At 38.4% G+C, this 10703-nt stretch overlaps 1 protein-coding gene across 1 annotated transcript; it reads right to left on the reverse strand.

Annotated features, from left to right (window-relative positions):
* Window positions 1–3077: 3077 nt before the first annotated feature.
* On the reverse strand, window positions 3078–3934 carry LOC124189677. Its single transcript, XM_046582104.1, has 3 exons — window positions 3747–3934; window positions 3590–3652; window positions 3078–3526 (listed from the first exon to the last, which is right to left on the reverse strand). The coding sequence occupies exons 1-3, from the start codon at window positions 3855–3857 to the stop codon at window positions 3347–3349; spliced, it is 354 nt and encodes a 117-aa protein (XP_046438060.1). The 5' UTR covers window positions 3858–3934; the 3' UTR covers window positions 3078–3346.
* Window positions 3935–10703: the final 6769 nt, after the last annotated feature.

Consider the following 10703-nt stretch of genomic DNA (forward strand, 5'->3'; position numbering starts at 1 on the left):
GCTATAGACATCTGGTGGTGATGCTGGTTGTTGCGTCATCAAAGATTGCGTCATCACGGCGACGACATCTGGTGGTGATTTGTTTGGTCATGTTTGGGCATGTTCCATATTGGGGGAGGAGCCTGTGTTGACACATTATCCGTGACAGACACAGGCTCCTCCCCCAAAAAGCTTATTCTTTTATTATATATGGATTTATTACAGTCCCCTCCATAAGTATGGGATCACCCCGCGCCGTTCCATAAGGCGGCGTGTATTTTTCATATGGGTTTTTCGGGTGGCAAAAATCGAAAAATGACATAAATTCACCAAACTTGGGATTTATGTCATTTTACGTTTTTTCTATTGTCTGAATTTTTTTCAGATTTTTTCCCCTATTTTTTATGCCTAGAAAAGTGGCGCACAAAGTATCGGATCACTCCGACGCCGGCCGTGTTGTCTTATGGCGCAAATGGGCTTTTCATACTGCTTTTTATATATTTAATTTTTAAGAAGGAATTTTTATATTCAAACCCTTTTTACATTTCCCTTTTATAAATTAACTGTAAGATTTCCATTATGATCGGAACCATTTCCGAATTTTCCCAGATTTATTAATTTCCCCAGTTGCTAAAATAAGAGACTACAGAAGAGTTCATTTAGGGTTTGCAACCTCTATCGCCTGCCGTAGGTCGGAAAATTAGTGTCGTTTCTATACGGCTTAAGTAAAAAAGGAAGCAGAGCGCCAGTGGTGTATAGAAACGACACTAATTTTCCGGCCTACGCCAGCTGATAGAGGTTGTAAACCGTAAATGAAGTCTTCTGCAGTCTCTTATTTCAGAAACTCGGGAAACGAATAAATCTGGGAAAATTCGAAAATAATTCATATCATCATGAAAAACTGACAGTAAATTTATGAAAGGGTACGAGTAACCTGAGCCCCGTTCAAATCCGGGGAACTTTTGTCTAGCGTAAATTCGAACTCTTTTGCTATTCGATTTTCTGTAGCTTAATCATCTGCCCGTAATAGATTTAAGCATGGGAAATCTGCCCAGTACTTTACTTTAAGATTATCACGGCGATGCTATAGACATCTGGTGGTGATGCTGCATCATCAAAGATTGCGTCATCACGGCAACGACATCTGGTGGTGATTTGTTTGGGCATGTTTGGGCATGTTCCATTTTGGGGGAGGAGCCTGTGTTGACACAGACACAGGCTCCTCCCCCAAAATGTCCGTGACAGACACAGGCTCCTCCCACAAAAGCTTGTTGTTTTATTATATATGGACGAGTAACCTGAGCCCCGTTCAAATCCGGGGAATTTTGGTCTAGCGTAAAGTCGGACTGTTTTGCTATTCGCTTTTCTGTAGCACGATCTGCCCGTTAAAGATTTTTTCGTGAGAAATCTGCCCAGTACCTTACTTGCAGATTGCGTCATAACAGCGATGCTATAGACATCTGGTGGTGATGCTGGTTGTTGCGTCATCAAAGATTGCGTCATCACGGCGACGACATCTGGTGGTGTTGGGCATGTTTGGGCATGTTCCATTTTGGGGGAGGAGCCTGTGTTGACACATTATCCGTGACAGACACAGGCTCCTCCCCCAAAAAGCTTGTTCTTTTATTATATATGGATAGTATACACGGTTTGAAAATAAAAATTCCTTCTACAAAATTAATTATATAAAAAGCAATATGAAAAGCCCATTTGCGCCATAAGACAACACGGCCGGCGTCGGAGTGATCCGATACTTTGTGCGCCACTTTTCTAGGCATAAAAAATAGGGGAAAAAATCTGAAAAAAATTCAGACAATAGAAAAAACGTAAAATGACTTAAATCCCAAGTTTGGTGAATTTATGTCATTTTTTCGATTTTTGCCACCCGAAAAACCCATATGAAAAATACACGCCGCCTTATGGAACGGCGCGGGGTGATCCCATACTTATGGAGAGGACTGTATATATTTTCTCAATGGTGCCCGTCTCGGTTCTGTTGGATCAGCCAACAAGTCTGGCTGGATGTCAGACCAAGATTTCGTTTTGTTCATGAAACACTTCATATACAGCACGTTTGGCTTTCGAAAGAGAACGAAGTTCTTTTATTACCCGATAACCAGTGCAGTGTCTGCGTGTGAATTGTTGATTATGGCTCATGCAAATTGTGTTTACTTAGAGTAGGCGGTTTTGTGTGTTGAGTATTCATAGCTGTCTTGATTAATGGCCATTTTTGTTTGTCATTTTTACATTCGTCATGTATCGTCAATATTTCTAAAAAGAATAAAGATATTTGAATCGTAACGTTATTTATTCTTTTACGAGTAACCTGAGCCACGGTCAAATCCGGGGAACTTTGGTCTAGCGTAAAGTCGGACTCTTTTGCTATTCGCTTTTCTGTAGCTTAATCATCTGCCCGTAATAGATTTTATCGTGGGAAATCTGCCCAGTACCTTACTTGAAGATTTCGTCATCACGGCGATGCTATAGACATCTGGTGGTGATGCTGGTTGTTGCGTCATCAAAGATTGCGTCATCACGGCGACGACATCTGGCGGTGATTTGTTTGGTCATGTTTGGGCATGTTCCATATTGGGGGAGGAGCCTGTGTTGACACATTATCCGTGACAGACACAGGCTCCTCCCCCAAAAAGCTTATTCTTTTATTATATATGGATTCTTATTTTTATTTAAATGGTATAGCATAAAGAAAAAAAATGGTCACATAGCCCCGGTCTCCCCTACCACGTAATATCTCAAGCTATTGTCTAGCTGTTAACTACCCCTAGTTAGCAAAAAAAAAGAATCTGTCAAAAATTGTATCGCTAACAACACACAATTTTTATAATGTCATGTCTCTAAACGGTGATTTCTATGTCTATAACAAATATACGTTAACAGTAGTGTACTTGGTTGTTCCTTTACCTTGTTCCTCCATGCTGAATATCATATTTTAAGAGTTCAATAAGCTATAAAATCAGACTTCTCAAGACAAAAAATAGCGTTAAAATGTGTAGAATTGAACGATAAACTAAAATAACTCTGGTCTCCCCTACGTCACTCAGCCATAATCCATTCAAAAGCTTTATCCCAGAAAATGATAACTTATTAGTGTGTTTATTTAATGGGTCGGGGAGGGGGGGGGGTTACTGCACATGTTCTTTGACTGGACTGTACAAAAAACATTTTTTACATCAAACGTTCAAAAGGAAAAACCTTGGACAAAAATAAACAAAATTTTATGTGTATACTTAAAAAAATTTCAAACCTTATAGGTCAAAGAAAAATTTGAATCAAAAAGAATTATCGCGAAGTTATGCGTTGATTGTTTTATCACCGAATTTACTTTTTAAATAAAATGTTGAATTTTTCAGTCGCGTTTGATCTCAGGACGACTCGTAGGCAATACGTCACCAAGAAGTCTAACGGTAGTTGCTGCACCAGCCAGCGGTTTCGCTGTTGTTGATACTTGTCGTAATAATTCATTTAAAAATGGAAATTTCCTGCGTGCTTCAATTTCCATTTTGATAACCAGGTTTTCCAAAATGCCCTGTCAATTATTAACAGTATTAATACAAATAGTTTAGAACATACCGATTTAAAATTGACATACATTTTTTTGCTGCAACGCTTCCATTCGACGTTCTGTGGATACCAAAAGTTCTCTAAGTTCAATCTAATGTCAAAATAAAACAATAATTGATAAAAACTTCTAAATGGTGATTTTCTAGTAAGCAAAAAATATTAAACACTGTGATAAATTTCCTTACATTTTTATACATTTGCTGTTCCAGTAGATCTTCAACGGAAAAGCCAGAAATCGAATAAACTGATAACGCCCAAACAAACAAGCTCAAGTGGATAGCGGAGAATCGAAGCATGTTAGATTATTGTAGTAGTGTAGGAACGCTTTTTGTACGGATTGATTCGCTAGAAAGGCAATGGACTGTCTGGATGGTTTCCGTACAGAGCTATTTAAAGGTATCGTCTATTTACTCCTGTATCGCAGTGTTTCGATAATTAGAACAGTTATATCTCAAGTTTTTCTGCTTTTTCACAGCCGCTTTGCAACAACAGTCTCTTGAATTATTATTATGGTGTATCGAGATACCGATGAAATGCGATAATTAGAACATTTATGTCTCGCATAAAGCACACTTTGCCCTAAATTGATCGCTGGGTTGGGGTCGTTGACACATGTTGCCGAACATGTATCACTATCACTCACTACTGCATTAGCAAGTTCATATAAATGTGGTTGTTTGAGTAGCTGCAAAAATAAATGTTTGTTTTGTGTCATTTGTTTGTGGCACAGCTTGGCTAGCGAGAAAAGTGATAAATTATCGATTATCAAAATCGATCGCGTATTTATACTAATGGAAAGGTCAATGTACACATAAATAATGATATCAATAGTATCTCGATAGAAAGGTTGATTGGACGATTTGATACTTTTATAAAGCCCTTAAAATTCGTGGGGATTTGGGCTATGCAACAACTCTGCACGAGGGGTTATGAGGGGAACAAACAGTTAAAATAAAAAAATCGATTTTTAGTTTAAGATTTAAATAGGTTTCTGTTCATGCAAAAATCTGGACTTTTAATATATTTCTTAGCTAGCGCAGCTCTTTATTTTATACTTATAGGCTGCCAAAATAGCCCTTTTTCATAAGGTTCGATTAAACTAAAGACGCGAAGCGCCATAAGACGCCGTGTTAAAAGCGGCCGAAATTGTTACAGTAGAAAAAATTGCTAGAGCAAGTGGCAGCAGCTTGGCTCTCGCGGACGCGAAATGATGTGCGTCGCGCCGTCATTCTCTCACGACGGTGGCGTGAGAAAAAAACTTGCTTCTTCTAAGTCATCGACCCTCCCTTGATATTATATCTCTGGTGACATCTACACACAAAAGGCAGCGAACGTAGGACACGGGGGATTGGGAAACTAGTGTAAGAAACTGTCGAGATTAGGACGGTGATGTGAAAATGAGCTTCGACCCTGCGTCGTTCGATCAGACAATTTTATGACGTATTTTGTGACGCATGAAAATATGGGTACGGCGTTGAGACCAACAGTCCCTTTCGAAAGTTTTCTATGCTTTTTTAGAGATGCTTGCGTAGTGGCAAACTTCAAGCAGAACAAGAAATAGTTGTATCGAGAAGAGTAAATTCTAGCTACCAACAACTTCCTGTGGCATGACAATTGAAAAAAAACCCTACTAACACGGCACATCCACTTAATGTAAGATGTAAGTAAATATGGGATTAATATGTCCAGGTCATAATTGGGGGGGGGGCGTTAGTATAGCGTAGGTATATATTTATTCGGATCTAGGATGGAATCAAATAAAGAATTTTCATCGTAGATCGTACCAGCCTTCATTAATGTACTGATTGTACGTCAAAGTAATGTACCCAGAGGTATGATTTTTTTGTGATACCATTTGGTACATACATAGAATTTGCATTACAGTATAAACATATTAGGTACACCATGGACTTAATGCTAAAAAATATATTGATTTCCATTACTAAAAAACATTTCATGGCCAAGGATCATAAGAACAGTTTGTCAAGTGGTGAGAGAGGTGAGCTACAGAATTGAAGATCAGTAGTTCGATCCGGGGGTGAAACCGGAGATGGATGCAATTTAAGGAGTCTGTGTACACGCAAACTGGTATATCCAAGGGACATACAGATGGTACGTGCGGGGAATGGTAAAATTTGGAAAAACATGAAGCAATCCTTGGATATGCTGTTTCTATCTCTCTTATCCTTGGGAGTACACTGCAGTCATATCCAAGGTACATCGCTGTGTTAGTAGGGAAGTGCAACTGGTTTTTCAGGCCAAAAAGCAAAAAAAAAAAAAAAAAAACAACGCCTTGATAAAGGTGATTCCTTACCCAAAAAGCTTGCGTTTAATAAATTTGTTCTGACCAATAGATTCCCAAAAAATATATTGTAAGGATTGGCTGTCAGCGCTCTAGTTATCAGCAAAATAGTTCATTCTCCTCGTTTGTTTATTTCTCTCTCGCTGACATCGATACAAGTCATTCCCCTCTTCTGTTTTATGCTAACCTTGACTCTACTGTCAATGACCGCGCTTGACCCTGTTTGGACTGATATAAAACCCGTCGCAAAATGTCAATCTTCAGCTCAGTCCTTCTGGCTCACCCGTCGTAGGATGTCACATTCTGTCGGGTTATTGCTTCTTCTTTTTCCGTTGTAGTTATGTTTTTGTATTTTCCCGCCTCATGCTAGAGAAGTCTCGCGCTTCGCATGTAGGACCGTAAAGCCATGGATGTTTCTACAATAAATTCTTTATTCCGTCTATCACCGTGTTGGAGTGAGTGACTTTTCAGTTCTCACAATATTTCTATCAGATAAATTCAGCGTTTTTGCTTGCATTGACATTGTTAGTCATAGAGGCATTGTTCAAGTAAGGGGAGATTGGAGTAAAACGGGACGGTTTTCGTTTGCCCCCTATATCTCCCCAACTAATCATTTAATTTCTTAAAAAAAAATTTTATGTATTCCCTATTGTAATGTACCCCCCATATTTTTTGTATAATTTTATAATAAACCATTTCCCCATAAAAGACCTTTAAAGTTTACTCAGATTTATGGGAGGAGCCTATTTTTGGGGGTAAGTGAGGACACTGGGGTGGGTGGTGAGGGACGTCCTCCATTTTCGCCTTAAAATTCATTAATAAAATTTCAAAAAATTTCAAAAGTGTTCCACTGCATAGACTCTTTGAGTTTATAAATGTTTCAATTTGATTATTTTGTTAATGAACCTTTTTTCTTATATAAACAAAATTCCTTATGGAGCAGTAGGACATCCTGCGTTGCTAGGGTCAGGAAATCGAGCCTCTTAAAAATGCTGTACGTTGATTGGTCCGTAACTGTCCCAAATTAGCCAAAAACAGCTGTCCCGATTTCCCGGTTTAGACACTTTTTTTAAAAAGTTAATACTGTCTAAACTAATTGATCTAAAATTCTAATTTTTGTTTCTAACGATCAAGAAATGATTCAGCTTCATTTCCATACTACATTTACATGCCATTATCGTTTATTTGTTTCTATAAACATAAAATGGCAGAGACACAAATTTCTTTAAAAAAACCGTTTTTTTTAGTTTTGTCAATAACTCATGCAATTATTGACAAAACTCAACCAAATTTCATGCCAAAGTATATTATACGTATTTAAATAACATACTAGAAAATTTTTAAATTTTATGAACATCTACTATTTTCCCCCCCACTGTCCCTTTTGACCCGGTGTCCCGGTATACTCCAGTCTCCCCTACCTCCCAAAAACTTCCTCACTCTCGTTATGCCCAATCCAAGTGTCACCGACCAATGCTATCACTTTCTCGTTTGTTTTTGAATCGAAGTATGGGGTCATTCCGCCGGGTTTCGAATTTTTTCGTCGCAAAAAAAATTAGATTTGCTTCATTTTTTTATCACGTTTTCTTCATAACATGAAAAAAACATTGTACCAAAGCATTTTTTTTATCGTGAACGGGAAGCCTGCAATTAAATGTTAAAGTTTTGCGCTTTTTCGTTTTTTTCCTATGCCTTTTGTACGCGCGCACCATCCCTCCCTCTCCCTCTCTCCCTCCGCGGGGAAAGGAAGCGCGTGCATCATAGGCATAGAGAATAAAAACGAAATTTAAAAATTCATAACTCTTGAACGGGTTGCGGAACAAGTTTCATTCTTTAACAGCGCGTTCTTCACAATTACACCTATTACTCGTAAAAATTTGGATTCGATCCAAACGACCAGATTTGATCAGCTGATTATTTTAAAAAATATATTTGAACTGAGATTGCTGCATGAAGACAAAATGGTTTTAAAGTTCCAAATGCATCATTAGAAATAGAAATATTTTTTCTTTTTTATCGTTATTTTATATAATTTAAAAATTAACATAAATGACCAGTGCAGTAATTTAAATGAAAAAACGCACATAAAATTTGTGAAAAGGGGCAAAACTTTAACATTTAATTGAAGGCTTCCCGTTCACGATAAAAGAAATCCTTTGGTATAATGTTTCTTCGTGTTATGAAGAACACGCGATAAAAAAATGAAGCAAATCTAATTTTTTTGCGACGAAAAAATTCGAAACTCGGCGGAATGACCCTTTGGTGTAATGGTTAGCGTACTCAAATTGTAAAAGTGTTGCTAAAGGTTAAAGCCATCGTCCAACCGGTAATAATGTGGATAATTCAAAGACAGCAGATAACTGTGATAATATACCGTTAGCGATGGTGGTTTTCAATTATTTTCGTCAACATTTATTCATTCATTTTTTTACTTGTATTATTGGTGAGGGTATAAAATTTTAGTAGGGTACTACTGCAACTTGGCTCTTACATTGCAAATAACATTGCAATTACAATTTACATTTCTTATCGTGATTTAGGGCAGTTTTTAACGAAGTCGATTTCAAGCACAAAGTATTTAAAGTAGTGCGGTTCAAAATCCTCAGCTAGTCAAAAAACGAAAGTTAACGATAATTTAGTGTAGAGATTAGAGTGTTCAAATCTGCAGTCGATAGTTCAAGTCTACGTCTGGTCTGAAAATCAGCATAATAAAAAATAATTTTTCCTTCTGCTTTGTTAGTAGATTACGAAAGATGCGACGAGAAAATTCTCCTCGGGTAGGTTGTAAACTTGTAATAATGTTTCATATTGTAAAGTTCTCATAATATTTGTCATTGAATTTTTTTTCTAAAAACTTAATGTGTTTTCATGGTGCTTTAGCATTTCTCTGTATTTTAGTTAAATGCAATAACGTTCCCGCGTACGCCCTTCCCTACTAACACAGCGATGTACCATGGATATGACTGCAGCGTACTCTCAAGGATAAGGGAGATACAAACAGCATATCCATGGAATTCTTCATGTTGATCCTTATTTCCCCTTCCCCGCACGTACCATTTATATGTCCCTTGAATATACCGGTTTGTGTATGCACAGTATCCATATATAATAAAAGAACAAGCTTTTGTGGGAGGAGCCTGTGTCTGTCACGCATAATGTCACGGATAATGTCACGAATATTTTGGGGGAGGAGCTTATTCATGTCTCAAGGGGAAGGAGCTTATTCATGTCACAACGCTGTGATTGGTCAGTCGAGTCGCTGCCCAAACATGCCCAAACATGCCAATCACCACCAGATGTCTATAGCGTCGCCATGATGACGCAATCTTTGATGTCCCAGCCACGATCTACCAGGAGAGGTACCCAAACGCCCTATCCCTTTCGTCAGCCAGAATAATCAAGGGACTTAGAAGCTTCCTCAAAATGCCGCTTGGATCGCGGGCGTGGCTTGGCCACGAGCTGTTGTGTGTTGCACAGTCTCCCTCTCCCCTCCCTCCCTCGATATATTCGTGGAATCCCACCCCAAACCGCCGGCGGCAATTGGCGGCAATGACAGCATTGAAGAGTTCTGACCAAGCTACGCCCGCGATCCAAGCGGCAAATTAGGGAAGCTTCTGATTTCCTTGATTATGCTGCTGCCATGGCGTTTGGGTACCTCTCCTGGTAGACCGTGTCCCAGCCATGACGCAGCAACCAGCATCACCACCAGATGTCTATAGCATCGCCGTGATGACGAAATCTTCAAGTAAGGTAGTCACTGGGCAGATTTCCCACGATAAAATCTATTACGGGCAGATGATTAAGCTACAGGAAAGCGAATAGCAAAACAGTCCAACTTTACGCTAGACCAAAGTTCCCCGGATTTGAACGGGTCCCCCACAGTCTCGGACACGGACGAATATGAGTCCGGGCACGGATTCACAGATCGACCCGGAACCTGCTGAGAAATAGGAGATCTAACAGCCAGACGAGGGGTTGTCAACTCGATCCGAAGGTGTACGGATCTTAAATCCAAAAATCATTTTTTCAGATTTTTGGGATTTTTTCAGATTTTTTCAGATTTTTTCAGATTTTTTCAGATTTTTTCAGATTGCTATAAAGTCTTATTTTACCAGATGGAACACCCATTGATTGACGTGGCTTTACTTTACAGGTAATTGTCCAGCGCTGGACAATTTCTTTGCAAACCTCTGACAAAATTTGGAATGTAACTTTGTGCCCAGGTGAAAGTTTGAACTTGGACGGGCACCGTGAAAAGATAGATCAAAATATTTGTAGTTTTTCTTCTTTATTCATAATTTCGAGAACATCAGGATCACCAAGTACATCTCGGATGTACTCTTCAATCATGACACTTGACTCATTTACTTTAGCCAACGCACGAATTCCACTAAAATTGAGATCGTTAAGTATTTTTTTAATACTTTCAGGTACAATGACCTTGTTTTCTTTTAACAATTCCCATGTATCGTCATCCTCTCTAGAAATACCAGAATTTATAGAAGTCATTTTTCCCATCAAAAATTCCTAGCATGGCACTGACAGAAGACAGACCAAAAGACAGACAGAAGCCCAAAGGGGAATTATTAACACAGTAAGGGGAATTAGAATCGATAACGAAAAAAAATCGATTCTTGTAAAATTTTGTCGATTTATTAAACCAAAATTCTTGGAATTTTGGGATTTTTGGGATTTTTTGATTTTTTGATTTTTTTTTATTTTTGGGATTTTTTAGGGATTTTTTTGAAAAAATCCGAGGGTGTACGAGGATTTTTTTGAGTTGACAACCCCTCGCAGCCAGATTAGATCTTTCATTTTAAAGGTAAATCAGAAAAAAACA

This window comes from Daphnia pulex, chromosome 3, assembly GCF_021134715.1.
Source record: "Daphnia pulex isolate KAP4 chromosome 3, ASM2113471v1".
NCBI lineage: Eukaryota > Metazoa > Arthropoda > Branchiopoda > Diplostraca > Daphniidae > Daphnia > Daphnia pulex.